A 23,315-nucleotide genomic window follows, 5' to 3' on the forward strand; every position below is an offset into this window, starting at 1 on the left:
GGTAGTACTGCCCACAGTAGGCAATTTGGCAAGGAAGGCTGTCCCTCGTTGATGGAGTTTGTGCTTTCTCTACACTTTCATACAGCATCCAAGTTTATTCAAAGACCACCGATTATTGCTGTAACCAAGTAAGTATTGTCTGAGCAAGTCTCTGGCTCATTTCCTGTTTATCATTTTTCATTGGTTCCCCAAAATAAAATGTATTAAGAAGGATCTGTTCCCACCTTTTATCATGAAAGATATTAGTTCTCTTTGGCTGTCTAAGCAAAAAATAAATAAAATAAAAATAAATAATAAAAAGTAAAAATAATCTACCTAAAGAGTTTAGTGACCACTGACCTAACCAGCAGGAACTCAAAGCTCACCAAAGACTCCAGAATGGATTCTGAGATCAGCAGAGCTGATGCCAAACCCCAAAGATGACCCGTGATCTCATTTCTTCCAATATATCTATCCTGAGGCAGTGATGAAGACCGAAACCTTTGGTGACTCATGAGTATACTGAAGTCAGAAAGGGGAACTCCAAAGTATATATCTGAAAGTCATGTATGCTACCTCAAACCCTAGTCTCAGCATTTGGGAGAAGCAGCAGAAGTGTGTAAGATCAAGGCCAGCCCGAGCTACATATAGAGACCCTGTCTCAAAAGAAAGAGTTGTCAAGGGCTGGGCTGTGACTTGGCAGTGGAGCATTTGAGTAGCATGTACAAGGCCCTCATTTCCACCGCTAGCACCAAACACATACAGAGCCATCTTGGAAGTCACAAGATATACATCTGTGCCAAGATCAGTGGTGCTCTACCAGTGGAGATTCTGCCCTCCAGCACCCTGGGCACTCAGCAATTATCTTCATGTGGAAGGGCAGGTAAGCAGGCTGCAACCTGCATCTGCTGGTTAAAGACATGAGATGGTGCCAAACACCTTACAGAGCACAGAACAGCACCCACTTTCCCCCAACAAACTATCCATTGCCAATGAACCAACTTTTCTTTTTCTGTTATTGCCCACCCCCATTTCATGGAACCAAGAACCTCAAATATGTTAGACAAGTTTCCTAACAATAAGCAATCCTCCCCCCAAATTCCAGGCATAATTTCAAAGGCATATATGGGTAAGGACCTGCCCTGTGGTCTACATATAGGAAGAGTTAAACCTCAGTAACTCTGTTTTGATGTAGAAAAGGGTTCCAGGCTGCCCCAGCTAAAGAGCTACTCTAGACTCCTAAAGACCCATGCTTTGCCAATTCCAAGGAAACTGCCCTGCTGGGCATTATGCTCTCTGTAGGAAGCCTTCCCACAGAGAAAATCCTAGAAAAACTTTCAGAGCCAACTAGCTCAGCCCCCTCACTAGAGAGAAAATGTGACAACTGGCAACACAGCATGGCATCATTCAAAGGTGGTAGAAAGAAAGAGATGGTCATGACACCAAATACATGGAATGATCTTTGCTACTTAAGGAACCAAAGAGACGCGCCTCATATTTACATTACACAGTTACTGCAACTAGGAGTACTGGGGAAAGGCTCAGTACTGGGAAAAGCAGCATTTTAGCTCAGTGAGGTTGTGCCACAGTTTTGAAACTGTGGCTAAAGATCATTGGACACTCCTCCGCTTGCAAGGCAGAATTTGTACTGTTACCTAGAATCTCAACTATCCTATGTGAGTCGTAACACATAGAGAGCAATGAAAGCAACACTTTGGAACTTCCAAGGCTAGATGATTAAAGTCATACACAGGACATATACCCAGAAGTACTGAAGAGTGGCCTCAAATTTGCTGTGTAACCGAGGTTAGCCTTGAACTCCTGATTCTCCTGTCTCTACTTCCTGCATGCTGGGATTACAGATCATCCAATGGTGATCAAATCACCACTCACTGGACCTCTCAGCAGGCTTCTGGAAGGGTTGAGTCTAGATTAGGTTCAGGAGTCTCTGAGCCAGGCTTCTCAGGCACCCAAGAGCAGCAGAGGAATGACATGCAAAATGTCCAAAGTAACAGTGGATACAAAGCTGGAAAAGCCAAACCATCAGGTGGGAGACACCACTGGAAAAGGAAAGTATATTCCCTGAACTCAAGGAAGCTCCTGCTCTTTAGGCCCCTCTGGGCAGCCAGAAGCCTCTTCATTGTCATCTCACTACAGCAATGCCAGGCCCTTCCCTGGTACCCAAAAATGCCCATTCAAATGGCTTCTGTGCATTCGTTACAGTTGCCCATTATCTACCTTGTGAAGAGGTATAAAGACAAGGCCTATAACATCAAGGAAGGAGCTGAAAACTTATCAGAGCTCTGAAGACTGAAATGTTATTTTTAACAAAATCTCAATTGTTTGATTTTATCAATAAAGACTCAGGAGCCAGATACTGGGGTGAAAGCCTGCTAGTTCCAAGAGGCAGAAAAAGCACCCACCTGACCTTCTTCCGCCATTGTCCCAGAAGCCTCCTTCTCCTATGCTGTCTCCAAACACCCTCCTCAAAATGAATGGCCCTCCCTTCTACTTCCTGTGCATCTCTCTATCCATCTTCCTGACTCCCTTTCACTATCTAAGGTTTTTCCTTAATAATCCTATGTTCACTTCCTATCAATGGTTGCTTGTTCTGCCTCTTGACCTATAGCTGACTTTATTTGTTCCTCTTTACAATATTCAAGCAGAAAGCTCTTGGATTAAAGGTGTGTGTTAGGGTTGAGCCACACCAAAACTAGAAACAGTCTTTTCCAGTAAATAATGCAATCTCTCGGTTCACAATGTGATCAAATATCCTGCAACACTGAAAGAGTCTCCAGATACTGTAGAAGACTAACTTCATAATGTTGATCCCAGAAGCACTCAAGGAAAGAAAATTCTCTCTGTCCTCATGATGCCCAATTCCCAGGACTGAGAAAGGCAGGGCTAAGTAGCTCAAAGTCAATCCTGCATACTTTCTGGGGCACATCTATCAAACCTGATACCCTGAGTCAGTCCACAGGTTCTTGCTAGGATCCCAGCCTGGCCACTCAGCTTTGCAGCACCTGGGGCCACTGTGGTCATTCCCAACTGTTGACAACCAGTCCTAACCCACAACTGTGTGCACCTTATGTTGTAGGAGTCTGCTTATGTGCTCCCAGCTGCCCAGATTCCTGAAATAACCACACAGAAACCATATTATTTGCAATACTGTTTGGCCAATAGCTTAAGCGTATTTCTGGCTAACTCATATCTTAAACTAGCCCATATCCATTAATCTGTGTATTGCCATGTGGCATCTGTCTCCAGCGGAGCTATATTGCTTCTCTCTGACCCGGCCTTCTTTCTCCCAGCATTTAGTTTAGTTTTCCCCACCTAGCTCTACTAATAAGCCAAGACAATTTTTTTATTCATTAACCAATAAAAGCAACACATAGACAGAAGGACCTCCCACATCACCTACTTCTGGTTGTTTGTTTGCTGAGGCAGAAGGCTAGCCCCAAACTCAAGATCCTCCTTCCTCAGTTTCTGGGACACTGAGATTAATAGGCATGTGCCACCACACCTGGCATAATTAGGACATCATTCAGTGTTTTGTTTTGTTTTGTTTTTGGTGTGATGTGGTGTTTTGGCTTACATTGTTTTACTTTGGTTGGTTATAATCCAAGGCTAGCCAGGAACCTGTCATATAGTCCTGACTGTTGTAATTTTTAAAAGGCGTAGACTGCTCTCAAACTCACAGCAATCCTCCTACTTCATCCTCCCAAATGCTGCTGATATTACAGGCATGGGCTGCCACAGCCATTTTACTTTTTAAATTTATTTATGCATTCTTTCTTTTTGAGGTACTGGGGATGGAACCCAGGGCCTTGTACATATTAAACACATGTTCTACCAATAAATGAAAGCTCCAGCCTTATGAATTGTTTTAAACAAATATATAATTCATATACCATGCAGTCACCCTTTCACTATGTATTATTCAATGGTTTTTGAAGTACTTTAAGATTGTGCAAGCATCACCTTTCTTTATTTCCAGAACATGCTCATCACTCTGCAAAGCCTTTATCCTTTAAGCAATCACTTCCCATCCCCTTTCCCCTAATCCTTAGCAACCACTAATCTATTTTTGTTTTTATAGATATGCAATCTCTCAACATTTCATGTAAACAATGCTGTCAAGATTTGCAAAGTGTATATCTGAAATGTGGCTTGGAACATATAGATGTAGGATTAATATGTGCTAACCTGAAAGGGGTTCACTGGAAGACAGGTCCTGTGCTGAGCACTTCAGACACTCACGCTTATTTAATCCTAATAACTGCCACACCAAGAGGATTATCCCCATGGTATAATTGAAGAAACTCGCCAGAAGTTTCCTAAACCCTTTAGAGCTACACGATTTCCATGTAGGAAGTGGGGTATTGCATACTACTTTTATTTCATTGCTTAAATTAACATACAAAGTAATGGGCTTCATTATGGCATTTTCATTCATATACTGTTGTACTTCACTCATGTTCACCCTCCCTATTGCCCATTACCGTCTCCTAGTCTTCCTTCTGCTTCCTTCTTGCCTTTAGGTGAAGTGGGATTCCCCTCTGTTTGCTGTGAATACCACTGGTGAATAAAGAAACTGAAACTGCCTTGGCCTGTTGATAGGGAAGAACTTAGGTAGATGGGGAAAACTAAACTGAATGCTGGGAGAAAGGAGGCAGAGTCAGGGAGAAGCCATGTAGCCCCAACCGAGACAGGTGCTGGGAAATTTACCCAGTAAGCCACAGCCACATGGCGATACACAGATTACTAGAAATAGGTTAAATTAAGATGTAAGAGTTAGCCAATAAAAAGCTAGAGCTAATGGGCCAAGCAGTGATTTAAATAATATAGTTTCTGTGTGATTATTTGGGGGCTGAGCGTTTTCCTTCAACATTTAGGTCATATATGTGTATGTATATATGTCATATCTGAGAAAATGTGATAGTTCTCTTTTCCCCATTACCTTCTCTTTTTCTTGCCACATTACTACTCCCCTACCTCTCCCCAACAGTTCTGGTTTATCTTCATGTCACATAAATGTAAATATATGCATGCATACATATGTAGACTCAGCATCTGAGAGAAAACATCCGGGTATTTGTCTTTCTGAGTGAGTTATTTTGCTTAACATGATGACCTCGAGTTCTACCCACTTTCCAGCAAGAAATATAATTTTTTTCTTGTTCAAAGATGAATAAAACTCCATTGTGGAGAGGGTAAGATGGTTCAGTGGGTAGAAGTACCTGCCATCAAGCCTGATGACCTGAGTTTGATCTCTTTGGAGTACATGATGGGAAAAGAGGATCAACTAAAGGAAGCTGTCCTCTGAACACCACATGTGCCCTGTGGCATGTGTGTGCCCCCAATAATAATAATAATTATTATTATTATGTAATAAAATTATTTTAAATTGTTTCAAAACTCCATTGTGTACATGTACCACATTTTCATTAGCCATCTGTCAGTGGATGGACATCTAGACTGGCACCATATCCTGGCTATTGGGGACAGTATAGCAACAAATATGGTATGGAGGTATCTGTGTGGCCTGTTAACTTAAGGTCTTTTGGTTACATGCACAGGCATGGTAGAGCTGAATCATATGTGAGTTCTATTTGCAGATTTTGAGGAGTCTCATACTGATGTCCACAGTGGATGCACCAGTGCACATTCTCATCAATGATGACTAAGGCCCTCCCACACCCTCATCAGCACCATTCTAACCTCAAGCAATTTTAATTTGCATTTCCCTGAAGACTAAGGATGTTGAATACTTCCTCAAATATTTCTTAGTCATTTATGTTTCTTCCTTTCAGAGCTGTCTATTTACTAATTGGATGGTCCTGACTGTCCTGGAACTAGCTCTGTAGACCAGACTGGCCTCGAACTCACAAAGATCTGCCTGCCTCTGCCTCCTGAGTGCTGGGATTAAAGGCTGCGCCACCATGGCGCAGCTCCATTGTTTTTCAAGACTGCAACACATCATTATGTATGTCAAAAGGCAGAGCAGGTCACAGTGTCAACCTTCCTGGGTTGGCTAATGAATGTGTGTGACACACTAAGAGTCTGGCTCCTGGAAGGCCTTCCTAAGGAACAGCCCCTGTTAAGACTTACATACACAGCTGAGGTCTTTCTCCCTGGTGCCTCAGAAAAAACAACTTCCACACTCTGGGTACCTTCAGATGACACACCTGTCCTCAGAAGATACTTCAGAAGAAGTAAGATACATATTGAAGTTAACTCCCCTTTGTCTTTAGAGAGTGACTTTGCGGGGATTGGGTTTTTCCGAGATAGAGTTTCTCTGTGTAACATCCCTGGCTGCCCTGGAACTCACTCTGTAGACCTCACTAACCTTGAACTCAGAGACCTGCCTACCTCTGCCTCCCTAGTGCTGGGAATGAAGGTGTATGACTTCTTAACCATCCTTTCAACTTCAGAGAGCTAAAACCTGAGTCTACTTCCTAGAACCTGGAGGGACTTACACCTTATTCCCAGTTGTGTTTCTGGGACCTTTTGTATGCCTGCTGAGGTTGCTGAGGCACAATCCATTACTGAGGACCAGGAACAAGAATAAAGGAACACTGGCAGAGCTCTGTGGACTCCAGTACAGAAAAATTGGGTCCCTACCTTCAAAAGAAAACTACATCTGGCTCAGTGTTCCTAGGTCAAGAAAATAGCACAGGGTGGCACTCTTATCTATGTTGAACCCTGGTTATTTCTTCTAATATGTGACCACAGTCCCCTTACTTGGAGCAAGGATAATAGCTAACCTTAAGAATTATTGTGGCAATTTGAAACAAGATAATGCTAGGTATGGTGGCATACAAGTGTCAGCCCAGGTCTCAGGAAGCAGAGGCAGGAGGATCAGGAGTTCAAGGACAACATTGGATACATAGCAAATTTGAGGCTACCAAATTGGGTTATATGAGACCCCATTTTAAAAAAAAGGAAGGAAAGAAGGAAGATATATTTTATACTTGGTACACAGAAAGCACCCAGGAAATGGTAGCTGATCAATGAAGAACACATCCCTGGGTCAAAGACACCTTTGTGATTGTTAGTCATTATATGGACTGACCGAACAGGTTTAGAGAACTCATTTACAGGAAGCCACTGAAGGTTAGCAGTGGGACACCCTCCAGGTCTAAATTAATTATACCCAGTGGTTTAAGATGGAGTCACAGAAGCCTGGGAGCTAACCCTAGCTGACAATTAATCACTTATGACATCAGCTCTACCAGCTTCCTCAGTTTCTCTGAACTCAAAGCTTGGTCATTTACAAGTCTACTTTCAAAACCCCCATGCCATAAGATGCAATTATCTAGCATGCACAGGGTTTCATGTTCCAATTCCAGTAAAGGAAAATAAAAGCCACATTTGTAGTCTCAGGCATCTCCTACAGTGTTTGGAACACAGCTCTCAAGGATAAGGTGGGCTACCAGATGGATACTTTTCTCTACAAAAGCTCATTTGATAATAAAATTTTAACCCCAAAGAGAAACTGAAAAAAATTCAGCAGCTCTATCCTTGAGATTGCTTCCTTCTCTCCATAGCAGTCTATCCCATTGATCTGATGTCTGGGCTGATTTTCCCCCTCTACCGGGTTGTCGTTGCAGAGACTGAAGACTTGGCTTTCTTTACCCCCTAAAACCCAGACTGGCCATACCTTTGTAGCTCGCTAAAGGGTTCTTCTTGTAGCAACTCCAGCAGGGTTGTCCTTAACCATTTCTGCATCTTTTGTATAACTTCCTGAGCTAGGTGCTTTCCTCTTTACCAGTGTTCCTTATATGTGACATGTCTTACTAGAAGGCAGTGCTAGGACCAGGTTTTGTCTTCCTAAGCTTGTGTTTTTCATGGGTAAATTTGCCTTCATTTTCAGAAAGCTCAAAGCACAATTCCTGCTCAGTTACAATTACAGGGTTTTTTTTAAGCTGTTTTGGAGTTTTGTTTTGCTTTGTTTTTTTTTTTTCGTGATGTGGAGACGGGACATAAATAAATGTAAGAAGACTCTGCTGGTACTTGTTTACGATACTATTTCCAAGCACAGACTGTATTTATCATAAGAATATGCTACTCAGACTTGAATGTTTCTGCAAAGTACTCCGAGATTTGGTTATTACTCTAAATAAAACACTGAATCTGATTCAGGTCAGGATCAGAGTGCGAGATATTGCATTTCTGAGAAAACCCCAGGTGATGCCCAGGTGGCTGGGCCTGGTGCACAAATTGAGTTGCACAAGGTGGAAGAAACTTGTTTCTTTGATTCTGTGTCCATCTCCTCCACAAAATATGGCCAAAGTCTCTAGAAGTGTAGGAACAAACACCAATAGCATGTAGAGAACTAATTAATATAAGACCCACAAGTTGCCCCCTCCCGCCCCATTTCCGCTTTGTCCCCACTCTAAGCCCACCGAGATCTAGCCAGGAAGTCACCTGGGAAGCTCTCCAGATGTTTTTGCTGCAGGTAGCCTCAGAGCCAATTTTCAAAATGACTGCTTTTTCCAAGGTTTTCCCAAGGTACACTCCTGGGAACAGCTGTTGGCACCAATGGTGGCATCTACTTGGCCAGGATTTTAACATTCTAGTGTTTTAAAATCAGTAAGAAGGGTCCCATCACTCATCTTCAACTATACAATTCACAGTGCGTTCAGTCCCTGAAGCCTCAGACCCTCACCCCTAGGCCAAGAATGGCCAAGTTGCCCAAAGCCCCTACTTCAGGCCGGTCAGACGGGGGCAGGGCTGCTCATGCGCAGAGCGACCCCCAGGCCACAGGGCGGGGTCCCTGGGTGCCCCAACCCGTTCCCACCTTACCTCTCTGGACCAGGGTGGCCAAGGAGAAAACGAGGCAAACGAGGAAAGCGGTACGCCAGGCCACCATGACTGGGAGCAGGCGCAGGGTTAGCGCAGGAGGGCCCGAGGGGGCGGGGAGGGGAGGAGCTGGGGAGGAGGAGCCTGTCACAACCGCAGGGCCCCGCCCAAAGCTGGCACCCGTTGCGCGGCCAGAAAGGACAGGAGAGGCGCGCCTTAATACCCGTGCGGGAGGGGGGGGGCAACTCCTCAGGCAAGAGACTGGGCGATGCGGCCGTCTCGGGGACTCCGCCGCAGTCCGTAGGCGGGGCATAGGGCGAGGGCGGGGCTCGCAGACACCCGTTCTGTCGCGCGATCTGGATTGGGTGGTTTGCCTACTCACTGCCGCAGACCCCTTCCCACCCTATCGTCGCTAGTGGGGCGGGGGGGGGGGGGGAACTATCAGAAGAGGCCTGCAAGCCCCTAGTAGTGCGTCACCAGAGGTCAGGGTGTGGGAAGCAGCAGTGGAGACGGTGCTCAGGAACGGCCACCCCGAGGCCACTACTACCCCAGAGCTGGGGTGCTGCCAGCGGCGACCTTGGACCGCACCTTCCTCCTCTAGTGCACGTCCCCCAGCTGAGAGGTTTCTCCGACGTCTTGGCCTCATTCGCTGCCTCCTGCTGAAAGCTGCAGCAAAATCCCTGCCTCAAACTAAAGAACTGGCCTATTTGGGTAGCTCCTGGGACCACAGCAGGCAACTAGGAGGGTGGGCTCAGTCCAGAGCCAAAGCACTGAGGAATAGTTGCTGAGACTTGGGTTAGAGGCAGGGTTAGTACTGCAAAAGTTCACAGCCGCTCAATCGATCAGGAAAAAAAATACGCCCCGTGACTAACAAACGCGCTGCAGTCTTTTCCCATGAATCTCAGCAAATAGAGTCCACCCCCCTGGCGGCGGGAACGCAGATGCCCTCATTAGTGCCACAACAAAAAGCCTACTGCAGAGGGGCCTGCTGCAGCAGAGTAGCAAAAGCTCCCAGGACAAGCACGGCTACAACCAGCTATCAGGACAAAGAAATCAAGGTTATTCACTGTGGCAGCACGGAGCCTGTCCACGCCTCTGTCTTTGGTCACTTCTAATGATGGATCCTACTGCCATTCCCAGTGTTCCTGGTCGCAAACAACACATATGCACACACATGAATATCTCCCCGCCCCCCCCCCCCCCCCCCGTCTCTCAGCTCTCTCTTTCTCCCTCTCCCTTTCTCTGTTTCTGTTCTATCCATTGCACTAAATATGGGACTGGGAAACAAATACACAAAGTGCTAGGAGTAGACCTTCCCATGGGCAAAGCAGGGCAGGAACTGGAGCTGAAGAGCAGAGATAACTGATTTCTTCTGAGAGGGTTTTGAGACACGGTTTCTCTGTGTAACAGCCCTGGCTGTCCTGGAACTCACTCTGTAAGCCAGGCTGGCCTCGAACTCACAGACATGTGCCTACCTCTGCCTTCTGAGTGTTGAGATTAAAGGCATGTGCCACCACCACTCAGAGGTCTTAATTTCTTGTAACGGCCCTATGTGTGACCTCAATAATCAAGGAAGGAAAATGAGTGAATGGGAGCACCTTGACTTTGAGAAAGTAACCAGGGGACCCTGCAGTCAAAGGGGCCAGGAGAATACTGGCAGGCCTCCTGCAGAGTGGCCAAGAGCAGAGGCTTTCAGAACCCAGGAGCAGAGCCGGTGGAACAAAGGAAGTGGTGAAATGGAGTGTGGTGAGGACTGGATGAAACTGAGCTGTCATGTGGAGGTAACGGCAGACGATGAGGCGGGACCAAAAATGTAGGCTTCTCTGCAACACAAGATCATCTAGATGCAGGAGCAAGAACCAAGAGAAGAGAATGGTGTTATAATGTAGCAAATGACACCAAATAAACAACCTTCTCAATCACAATGCCTGAATAAGGCTATAAGATAACTCTCCCTTTGTAAGATGATGTATCTGGGGCCTAGTGTGTCTCTCAGTCTCTTATAAGTTGAGTTAATGTGAGTCTGAGAGACCTGGTGAATCTTTCCGTTGGCAAGAAGTGCCCACCTAGAACTGGGTGAGGGAGAGAGACTCAGTCCAATCATTGTAACCCTACTGACTTGCAACTGAACATGAAGCTGGTTTACATACAGGAAGTCCAACACTTAGAAGCTATGACCCTTGCTTGTCCTGTCCGCTATACACAACCTCCTTATTACCAATGCATCTGAATTCTGGAACCAATGCCTGACCAAGTATTTTGCCAACACACTACTCCTTTCTCCTCACCTGTGCACCTAGATCTTCCCTGAACTTCTCATGTCCCGGATATTGGAAAAAGCATTTAGGCCTTCAAGCTCCACTCCTAAAATGCCAACCTTTTTCACAAGCAAGAAAATGTGTCATTATCCACAAGAGCCAGCAGGCCATCCTTGGAGCATAGCAGTTGTCCTGAGTGAGCTGAGAACACTACTAGTAACCCCAGTGACTTTCCAGGGGGTCAGCCTGGTGTTCAACCACTTCCCAGCTTTCTGTTCCCATTGTTACACACCAGACCTGAGGAGAAACATGTGAACAGAGAAACCATGATGTCTTGGGGGCCCCTGGGGTTCAGCAGTTTGTCAAGACTATGAAGTTCTGTTGCTACCCAAATAAACAGCTACAAAACCCCTCTCATAAAATATCCACCCTCAATTCTATACACCAGCCACTTTTTCAAGAGAGCCTCTGTAATGGTAAAAAATAAATAAATAAATAAAAGCTGTGCAGTTCCAAGGGCCAGTGGGCCATGAGGGACGGTGGGTCCCAGGCAGGGAGCTGCTGGCAGCCCCCGGCCCTTGGCAGGTGAGAGACCTCCGTGGGTCAGCCAGTGCCAAGAGGAGCCACAACAGGTGAGACACAGAGCCGGATAGGCACACCATGCATAGAAACTGGGTATTTATTTAGTGGGTTATGGAAGAGAAAGGAAAGGGGGAAAGGAGAGAAGGGCGAAGAAGAGAAAGAGGCACAGAGAGAGGGAGAAGGAGGAGAGAGAGAGAGAGAGAGAGAGAGAGAGAGAGAGAGAGAGAGAGAGAGAGAGAGCGCAGAAGTTACCTCTTCAGGAGAGAGGAATGGAAAGAAAGGAGCTCAGGCTAAAAGCAGAAGGAAGATCCTCTTGCCTCTGCAGACAGGGAGGGAATGGGTGGGGCTTGTCTCTTAAAAGGACAGGACAGACCATTACAGCCTCCTTCACCCATTGATATGGGATTCCCCTCTCTATGCTATGAATATCTTTTATTACCATTGGTTAATGAAGAAGCTGCTTTGGCCTATGGCAGGGCAGAATAGAGCTAGGTAGGAAAACTAAACTGAATGCAGGGAGAAAGAAGGCAGAGTCAGGGAGATGCCATGTAGCTGCTGAAAGGAGAAAGATGCCAAAACCTTACCAGTAGGCCACATCCTCATGGTGATACATAGATTAATATAAATGGGTTAATTTAAGTTGTAAGAGCTAGCTAGCAATATGCCTGAGCCATCAACCAAACAGTGTTGTAATTAATATAGTTTCTGTGTAATTATTCACATCTGGGTGGCCAATAAACTAAAGTGCAGTCTCTGTTTACAACCTGTGGCCAAAAACAGCCCTAGTAGGTGGCATCCACCAACAAGACCCTGACACTGCTGAAGATGTCCATCAGGAGAGCACTGCTGTCCATGTCGAAATTGTTCTTTCCTGCTGGTTGTGGTGCTTCATCCTTTCAATTCCAGCACTCAGGAGGCTGAGGCAGGAGAACTGCCACAATATCAAAGCCGGCTGGGGCTATACAGAAAACTTTCTAGCAGAGTAAAGCAAGACAAGCAACACAACAGCAAAACTCTTTCCTTTCCTGATGTTTCACCTCTGCCACCAGTAACACTTAGGAACTGACAGAAAGAAAGCAAATATGAAGAGCTACCCTTTATCTCCAGAAACCAAAAGGACCCAGCCAGTGTTCAAGGCTTTAGTGGCCTCCCATGAGTTTCTGCTACCCTCTCTCAGCCTTAGGCCCTAATGCCTGTAGGGCTCTTCCTGAACAGACAACACGAGAGAGAGAGAGAGAGAGAGAGAGAGAGAGAGAGAGAGAGAGAGAGAGAGAGAGAGAGAGAGAGAGAGAGAGAGAGAGAGAGAGAGAGAGAGCGCGCTGCATGAAGAGGGAGCATTAGGAAACGAAGATCTCCTGTCCATCAACCTATCTCCCCACTGAGTCCCCTCCTCCATGACTAACCTCACACTCAAGGTTCTGGCCAGTTCTGTGCAGAGAAGGGAAAAGAAGCCCAGAGTACTGACCTTTACTCTGAAATTGTGAACTTTGTTGCTGTACAAAAGTCCTTTATTTCATGGGACATAGTAGTGATTTGTTAAAAGTGCTTACTGCACAAAATTAAATGTTCGAAAGCCTACTACTCTCCAAATTGAAAAAGAAATAGAAAACAAAAACTAACAGGCAAAAATGACACATATTTGAGCCTTTAGTCCACAAGGACCCAGCTACAAGGCAGCTGGCAGAGTGTACCTCATAAGTGAACAGAAACTATGGAAATGGAGCCTGCCCTCCCCCTATGTTTGACTTGCAAGCAAATTATCCTCAGAGTCCCCACAACACTTTTCATCTCTCCTCTTCTCATATGGCAAGGATTGGCCAGGCCTTGAATGCCATGACAATAACAAAGATTTGATCTGAGAACAAAGGGACGCCATTGAAGGGTGGTAAGGAATCTGCAGCATGACAAGGCCTATGATTCATGGAAGAATGACCAGCCTCACATAGGAGGAAAAGGTAGGAATTCTCCGTGGCCACATAACGGGACTGAAGGAGTTGTCTGAGCCTGGTTACAGGGCAAGGGAAATGAGGAAATTCAAGGACACAGGGAATTGAGCCAGGAGATGGAGGCAATTAGAGCGAAGGGCCTCTGTAGAGAGTGGAACAACCCCACCTAGAGAGGATTGTCCTGTAGAATTGATTAAAGGCAAAGTGACAGTACACCCAGCCAAGAAGAAATAGTTCCCAGAGAAAGGCTGAGAATGAAGTAAGGACCAGAGATGAAAAGGAACACAAGGAACAGGAGTTGCCAGAATTACCTCATGCAAGGCTTGGGAACCAGGTGAAGTTGGCACTCTCCTACAGCACAGAAAGCCTGAAAATGGTTTAGAATGTATGAGATACCACTGCAAAGGGGACAAGATCAGATTACTGGTGTTTTATAAATCAGTTTCTACAAGGAACCTCAGAACCCTACTGTATAGAAGCTAGAATTTGCCTTAGAAACCCCTGTTATACTAGTGTGGGAGAGGACTAGCAAAGGAAAAAGGGGGGTTAGGGGAAAGGAAGGAGGGAAGAGGGAATTAAGGAAAGGAAGGGAGAGGACAGAGGGAAAGAGGGAGGAGGGAGAGAAGAGGAGGAATTGAGCCTAGAGTCTCACAACATGCTAGGCATGTATCCAACCACAGAGCTACATGGCCTCCCCTTGGGGCTTAAGGGGCTTTCTTAACACCCCAAGATCCACACAGTGGTGAAGACAAGGGCAGTACTAGTCATGTGGCAGTTGTCCAGAAGGAAAACAAGATGCAAAAGGCCACCTGCTTTTCACTCCTTCTCAAGGCTCATTGCGATGAGAAGGAGTCCTCCTCTCTGTCTATCTACATGCAGAGTAGCCAGCAGTTTCAGGAATCCTTCATGCTAAGTCAGGCAGGGCCGAACCTTCCACCTGCATGTTTTCCTAATGTGAGAGGCCCCTCTGCATTGTTCTTTTTAAGACCCAGTTGAGTTAGCGTAGAATTTGCCTAAGCACTTGGCAAGAAATAACTAATATGTTCATAATATTTCCAAGGCACCATCTTCCACTCTGAATTCTGACCTCAGTCGGAACAAGAATTAATATTTGTTGAACTTTATTTAACATGGCTGGTGAAATCTCTCCTTGCAAGCACTTGAGAGATGCAGATCACAGAATCAGCATCTGGGCTCTTTCTGCTGTCGTTTCCTGTCAGCAAAGCCACCCAAGAAACCTCACAGGGAAGTCATAAGACACAAATGCCAACAGAGCTCTAATTGGAGCTATGCCATTTTGTTCAACTAGGGCATCCTAGAGGCATCGCAACATCTGAAACACGTGTCCACCTATATCACCACAATCACTGCTCCTCTTCTGTCAAGTATTCTTCTAGCTCAGCAAATGGCATCACTGGTCTCTCAATTGCTAGGGCCCCAGATCCTAAAGGCAGCCTTGAGCTTCTCCTGGTGACCTGTATCCATCCCTCTGTACACAACAGACTCCTCCAGAGCATTCTGTACCCAGCAGCTAGAGGGAACCTCAAAGGTAGCTGCTCCAACAGCAGCCCTGCAGTCTCCTGTTAAAGGCTCCTCATCTCACCAGGAGTAAATCTAAGCTCCCGTCCCTGACCAACAAATCCCTCCAAGCCCCATACATCCCTCTGAGATCTGCTTCAGCTCCTACCTTCCCACAAAACTTATCAACTTATGAGTCACTCGCAGCCATTCTCCATTTCCCCTGTCTATGGTGACATTTTGTTTATACTTTAGCAAATTAAGCTTGCCTGAAGATCAAAGGTGTGTGCCACCACTCCTGGCCTCTAAGTTAACTAGTAGCTAGCTCCACCTGCTGATCTTAATGCACAAACAAAATATCACCACACCTGTCCCCAGCCCCTGGAAACTACTAATCTCATTTCTGTCTCACAACTTTCCTTATTCTAAACTTTTCATATGAAGGGAGTCACATACTATGTAATCTCGGTGTCTGCCTTTTTCCATGGAGCATGTTTCCGAGGCTCACTCACACTGCACTACATATTAGTCCATGTCTATAGCTATAATGAAGTATTGAGGCTGGAAAATATATAAAGAGAAGACGTTTAGTCCAGATGGTAGTGACACACACCTTCTACCTAGGCAGAGGCAGGGAGATCTCTGAGTTCGAGGCCAGCCTGGTCTGCAGAGTGGGTTCCAGGACAGCCAGGACTACATAGAGAAACCTTGTCTCAGAAATGAAATAAAGGAAGGAAAGGAAAAGGAAAGAAAGAGAAAAAAGAAAATAGGTTTATTTGGCTTACAGTTTTGGAAGCTGAAATCTTCAAGAATTGTAGATGTGAGGAAGGGGTCACAAGGGAAAGCAGGTTTTTTAAAACTTCAGGGTCAGTCTTGCTTTTGAGCTTTTTTACATAGTAATCAAGGCTGATCTTAAACTCCTGGTCTTCTGGTCTCTACCTACCAAGTGCCAGGATTGCAGACATGGAATACCATACCCAGTGTATTGATTAGTTTTCTTGTTGCTCTGACAAAGTATATGGGCAATTTCAAGAAGGAAGGCTTTATTTGGCTTACAGTTCACAATGGTGGGGAAGGCATGGTGGGGGCACTGTCGCACAGCTGCTCACATTTTATCTGTGCTTAGAAAGCCAGCAGAGATAAACGCTGGTGCTCAGCTCACTTTCTCGTTTCATAAAGCCCAGGACCCCAGCCCATGGGATGCTGCTGAACACATTCAGGGCTACTTTCCTCTCCTCAGTCAAATCTCCCTGAAAACTCCTTCAAAGACACAAGTGGAGTTCCACAGGAGCCAAGTCTGACTCTTCTGAGAGCAGTGTCCTATGCTAAATTCCACAATGAAGGTCGTCACCCAAGACTGTTTTGAGAAAGATTTATTTGGGAAGGAGGAGTCCAGGAGAGTGGCTACCACAGCTCTTAACTGAAGGGGTGGAGAGGCCTATAGGCTTCTTAGGGGTGGAGTTTTTGCACGGAGAAGGGGGACAGGTTAATTTAGTGGCTACCCACAGAAACAGCTGACATGAGCTAGTGGAAGCTCACTGACTCTGGACTAATGGCGGGGAAACCTGCATTGTCCCGGACTAGGTTCTCTGAATATGGGTGATAGCTGTGTGGCTCAGGCTGTCTGTGGGACCACTCACTGGCAGTGGAACCAGGATTTATCCCTAGTGCTTGAACTGGCACTTTGGAGCCCATTCTCTTTGGAGAGGTACTTTTCTCAGCCTAGATATAGTGGGGAGGACCTTGCTCCTGCCTCAATGTGATGTGTCAGACTTTGTTGTCTCCCCTTGGGAAGCCTTGCCCTATCTGAGGAGTGGATGGGGGTGGAATGGGTAGAAGGTGGAGGGAGTGAGAGGAGGGGAGGGAGAGGGAACTGGGAATGGTATGTAAAATGAGAAAAAATTGTTTTAAAAAAATAAAAAGGCCGGGCGGTGGTGGCGCACGCCTTTAATCCCAGCACTCGGGAGGCAGAGGCAGGCGGATCTCTGTGAGTTCGAGACCAGCCTGGTCTACAAGAGCTAGTTCCAGGACAGGCTCCAAAGCTACAGAGAAACCCTGTCTCGAAAAAAAAAAAATAAAAAGAAAGTTGATGTGAAAAAAAAAACATTGGTTGTTCTTGCAGAGGACCCAGCCTCAAATTCCAGCATCCACATGGTGGTATACAACCATACATATTTCAAGTTCCAGGGGATGCAAATGCCATCTCCTGACCTTAATGGATAGCAAGCAAGAACCATTCACACTTAAATCTTTCAAAAATTTAAATTCATCATACATGTTCATACAACTCACATTGAAACTCTGTCCACTGAACACAGACTCCATGATACCCTCTCAGTCCAGGATAATTTCTTCTTCACTGTATGTCTTTGTGGGTTGAAATTCTCTAAGCCCTTCCTAAAAGCTGGTTTATCCAGTATGTCCTTTTCTGTCTAGCAAATTTAACTGAGCATCGAGTCACCTATGCTGTAGTGTGTCTTAGAATTAAAGGCTACATCTTTCTTATGTGAGGTTTATCTCAATGTTTTTTAAAAAAATGCTTTTTAATGCATTACATTTGTGATTTCACCTTTTCATTAGCATTGGCTTCTGGGAATGAGAACCAATCAAGCTTCTAGAACCTGCCAGCTAGAGGTGACTATCCAAACACACATGCCTCTGGCTCCCCTCTGCAGGGTGGTAACACAGATATGCACACAACCCAGTCCCCATCTTAAAGTGAATTCTAATGGCATGGCTCACACAGGCCTTCAAAGTGATTGGCAGATACTTAAATATACAAAAGACAAAATAATTGCATTTTGAGGGAGAATTATTCTAGATGAAATGGTCCATTGCAAATTCCATGGATATTTGGGGGTGGAGAGATACAATATCGCTAGACATATATGTCATTACCTGTTAATGTAATGACCTTGGTGACCCTGAGCAACTCACTTACAATCTTAGTGCTTTGATTTTAATAGCTGGGTGATGGACCTTTCCTACCATTCAAGGTGCCGTAGTAACTTGCAATAGTTGTTGCAGGGATGCATAGCCAGGCTACACTTCTAAAAGGCATGAACTTCCTCCTCATTGCTTTCCAGTAAGTTGAACCTTGGAGGCTGAGTGTGTTCAGAGAATATGAGAAGAGTTTTCAGACATTCCAGGTTGAACAGATGGCATCAACAAAGACACAAAAGTAGTAGCTGCAGAACTGGTTTTAGAGACAAAAAATGGCCCAGGCAAATGAGGGTCCTAGCTCTAAGTAGGAAAAGAAGGTGGAGATGGTGCCAACTCCTGATCATCATCAAACGTTTTCACCACAAGTGAAACTAGAGATCCTGATCCTGTTCTAGGTGACAGCAAGACATGAGAGGACTTAAAAGGCTATGAGGTCATAGATTTAGAACATTAAATATGCATGGGTGCTAGAGAGATAGCTCAGTGGTTAAGAACACTAGCTGCTCTTCCAAAGGACCCTGGTTCAATTCCTAGGAACCACATGCTGGTTTACGACTATCTAGTTCCAGGGAATCGGATGCCCTCTTATGGCTTTCAAGCATGCTTGTAGTTCACATTCATACCTTCAGGAAAAAACACCCATACACATAAAAATAATTTAAAAATAAGCTTATTATGGTGCTTGGGAGATGGCTCAGTCACTAAAGTACTTGCTGCACAAGCATGACGATATGAATTTAGATTCCTAGAACCTGTATAAAACACCAAGCATGATAGTAGTGTGTACCTGTAACCTCAGAACTCAGGGGAGGGAGCCCTGAACATCATTAGACAGCCAGCCTTGCCAAATTGCGGATCTCTCTGTTCAGGGAGGATTCTGCATCAAACGATCAAGATTCAAGGCTGGGTGTGTAAAAGGAGACTGCTTGCTCATTTCCTGACTGCCCAGACCTCAATAATCACACAGAAACTATATTAATTACAACACTGCTTGGCCTGTTAACTCAGGCATCTTTTTAACTAACCCTTACATCTTAATACATTTCTATTAATCTGTGTATCACCACAAAGCTGTGGCCTACAGTTCCAGCATGTCCTTCTCCTTGGACAGCTACATGGCTTCTCCCTGACTCTGCCTATTCTCTCTCTATATATCTCTTTCAGCCTGGCTATATTCTGCCCCACCATAGGTCAAAACAGATTTATTTATTAGCCAATAAAAACAACATATATACAGAAGGACATGCCACATCATCTCCCCTTTTCTGTCTAAATAAAAAGGAAGGTTTTAAACTTTAACATAGTAAAATTACATATAACAAAACAGGTTGAAGCAAGAATTGCAATTATAATATTTAGTCTATTTATATCTGGCAAAATTAAAGAAAATATATTATCGTCTACTTTATTTTTGTAAGTCTAAACTTTTATACTTAATTTACCTTTTATCATAACTAATGAAAACTATAACTATCTATTCTTCAACTCCATCAAAGACTCCAGAAGGATATAATATTACCTAAGTAAACAGGAAGTGCATTGTAAACAACTTCCAAAACTTTAGAACTGACAGAGACATCTTGCTGCCTGAACAGTCACCCAAAGCTTTTTTGTAACTTTGCAGCATTCATCTTTAGCCTACAGGCCCATAGTATCAGGCTGACTTTTCCATGAAGCTGGAAATTTGAAAGGCTGTTTTGCCCATCTTGGCAGTTTATCAATCACTTTCTTCTATATCCATTAGATTGCCTGGCAGTTTCTTCTGTGAAGTAGGAACCCTGAAGGACCATCCATCTTTAGGATGTTCAGCAGTCACTTTTCCTGTCCCAGCACAAACCAGGAAGCCATATCTTAAAGAAGTCATCCCACATCATGGGTGTGGCGGCACACACCTTTAATACCAGCACTGGGAGTCAGAGGCAGACAGATCTCTTTGAGTTTCTGGCCAGCCTTATCCACATAGTAAATTCCAGGGCAGTCAGAGCTATGTAGAGAAACCTTATCTGAAACAAAAAAAAAAACTGAGAGCAATTGTGAAAAGACACCTAATGTCAATCTCTGCCCTCTACAAACATGCATAACATGCTTTTGCCTCAGTGACACAAGTTTTGAATTTGGGACTTCTGGCAACATAAAAGAATAAATACTCCCATCCCCTTGTGTGTGTGTGTGTATGTGTGTGTGTGTGTGTGTGTTCTAGAGTTCAGCCTTGGGTATTGTACCCAGGGTTTGTTAGCCTTACTTTTTGAGACAAGGTCTCTCACTGGCCTTGAACTCCCCAACTAGGCTAGACTGGCTGGGCAGCAAGAACCAGGGACCCTCCTTTCTCCCCCTTGCTAGTGATGTATTCCAGATGAGTTCCACCATGCCCAGCATCTGTATGTGAGTTCTGGAGATTGAGCCTAGATTCTTATGCTCGCCTGATACATGTTTTAAGACACTAAGTTTTAGAGAACTGTATGAAGTTTGGTAGAGCAACCTTAAGACACCATTACAACTTTCCTAGTGTGAGATGCTTGAAAAAGTTTCTGCAGTCAGAGATGGGGACTTGAGCATTGGTGTCCAATGACTTCTTGCCAAAGAGTGTGTATTGATATGAGTTCTGTGAAAGACAATTTCCTAAATATTCTTTAATTAGTAGCTTGTTCCATGGACTAACAGGAGACATAAGAGGGCCACGGTCTTCCAACCTGTCTTGCCGATTTGCTCAGGACACAGAATTCTTCCTATTTTGCCTGGATTTATAGGCAGAATTTGTGTTACTCATCTATGCTCAGACATCTGACATTCCATCTGTTCTTCATGGCAGAGCAGAGTGTGGTCAAAAGGAGGATTTATTTATTGTTTGAGATAGTCTCATTATATAGCTGAGTTTCTTCACAAGCCTCCTGAGTTCTCTGGTATTACATATGTTCAATACCACACAAGGTTAAAGGTATATTCTTTCACTGTCTAAATACCCCAGCTCTGAGCTGGGTGTGGTAATGCAAGCCTATAACCCCACTCCTTAACAGGTTGATATAGAAGGCTCATGATTTCAAGGCTAGCCCAGATACATAGTAAGATTCTGTCTATGCTAAGACATACTGTATCTCTCCCAGCCTCTCTCTCTCACTCACTCACGTGCACCCACACACATGCATGCACTTGTGCTCACACACGCGCGCGCGCACACACACACACACACACACACACACACACACCTGTCATCTCTTCACGATCTACTCTCAAAAATAACGAGCACTCATGATCCACTGATTTGATTTTCATTTTTCTCTTTTCTTTTGTTTCTTCCACATAAGGTAATTTGCACTGTTTAGAAAATCCTCAGAGCCTTGGATAAAACTTAGTGAGACGTCAGAGAAAGCAGAATTATATGAAATGAAAAGATTATAAAAGGACCCACTTAGTTCTGGTTTCCCTCTGATCTGGACTATTCTGTAGCCTCCAGAGGGTCATTACTAGATTGAAAAGAAAGAATGAAAGGAACAAGAGCCTGTGGACCTTAGAAATCTTGCCTCACAGCCTGGCAACACGTACACTTTCCCAGGCTTTTTTGTTGATTGACCTTGGCAGGGGCCATACTGGCTCTTCCCCAAGTACCTCTTGGCTTGTTCAGCCGTCATCATGGCTGTGAGGGCTTCCCTTCATTGCTCTCCTTCAACTGTGCTTGGCTTGAGATATGAGCCAAATTTTCTTATTCACTCACCAAACATTCGTCAGGAGCCATTCTTCCCATGAATTCTCGAGGGAAGTATCTGTCCCAAAGTTCTCTACTAGGCTATCGTAACTGGCAGCAATTCTTGGTGTCCCTTGACTCACCAATGAATCACTCTATTATCCACTGTTGTACATATATACCCTTCTCCTTGAGGGTTCTGTACCCCTATATCATTCTTATGAGGACAGCAATTATTGTATTTATGACCCCGACTCTGGTATCACCTTATCTTAACCTGATTCCACCTTCAAAGATCCCATTTTTCAATGGGAGCACATTCCCAGGTACCATAGGCTTGGATCTCAGTGTGTCTTTTTTGGAGACATGATTCAATCTCACAACATCACAACATGAAATGTCTTGACAATATCTTGCTGCTTTGAGGTAAAGCTGACAGTTCTTTCCATCCAGAGTCTACTATTTCTTTCCCTCTGCTTTCTTGGACATTAATATGTGAAATAGTCATCTCTAGAGTAAGAGTATTGGATCATCAGACAACATTTGAACAGAGCTGCAGACATGCCTATCACAAATTTAACTCACCTTTTAAACATTGTTAACATCCAGTGAATTTCCATGTAATGAACACCTTGTCCTCCAGAGTGCCCAGAAACTGAAATTGTAAACATTTTAAAACATGGTAACTTTTGTCAATATTACTCATGATTTCTGACTACAAAATGACATTTTTCTATTCACTGATATGCTAAAATATCTCACACACGCAACTTATGGGAAGATATGTGTACCCTGGCTCAAGACTTAAATGGTTAGAATCCACTACAGTAAGGACACATGGTGGCTCAGTTTATGGCACATGACCACATTATGGTATCAGTCTGGAAGCAAATAACTAGACAGGATGCAGGGCCTGCCTATAACTCTCAAGACCCACCCTGTTCATATCCGCCAGCTAGGTCCCATAGCCAAGAGTTTGCACAGTCTCCAAAAACAGCAGCAGCAGCAGGAGAACAAATGTTCAAGCACATGAACCTTTGTTTGGCACTCCACGTTCAAGCCATAACACACATAATCACAAACTCTCTTAAAGTTGAAAGCTATAAAAACAGACTGTAGTTGAGAAAACTTCAGAAAACACGGAAATCCTAGGAAGCTCCAAATAAATCAATTTTGTTTGTTCTCTACTATGTTGATTTGGTTCTCAGTTGACAGACAGTATGAAGGTATAAACAACCCCAATGTCCATATTGATGAGTAGATGATAAAAAACTGTGCTGCACATGTACAATGACGTATATTAGACTGATGGAGGACTCCCATTGGCTAATAAAGAAACTGCCTAGCCCATTTGATTGGCCAGCCCTTAGGTGGGTGGAGTAGACAGAACAGGAAGAAGGAAGTGAGGTAGATGGCTCAGTCAGATGCCACACCTCTCCTAAGTTAGTCAGACCACCGTGCCTCTCCTCATTAGACCATGATATGGAATGGCATAGCGCTCCATGCAAAAACATGGACAATCCATTTTCAACTTTCTACTCCAAATGCGAAAGACTGCTGATTGTCTGATTCCATTTATCTGCAAGTCTAGAGGAGAGAACTCTA

The 23,315-nt window shown here is 44.5% G+C and overlaps 1 protein-coding gene across 1 annotated transcript in view; it reads right to left on the reverse strand.

Annotated features, from left to right (window-relative positions):
• Positions 1-8,926, reverse strand: part of Cd99l2 (CD99 molecule like 2) — an 84,282-nt gene extending 75,356 nt beyond the window's left edge. The window contains exon 1 of the mRNA XM_038316996.2: positions 8,788-8,926. Within this exon, the coding sequence (XP_038172924.1) occupies positions 8,788-8,854 (67 nt within the window). The 5' untranslated portion in view covers positions 8,855-8,926. The remainder of the gene's footprint in view (positions 1-8,787) is intronic.
• Positions 8,927-23,315: the final 14,389 nt, after the last annotated feature.

The sequence above is a fragment of the Arvicola amphibius genome, chromosome X (assembly GCF_903992535.2).
Source record: "Arvicola amphibius chromosome X, mArvAmp1.2, whole genome shotgun sequence".
Lineage (NCBI taxonomy): Eukaryota > Metazoa > Chordata > Mammalia > Rodentia > Cricetidae > Arvicola > Arvicola amphibius.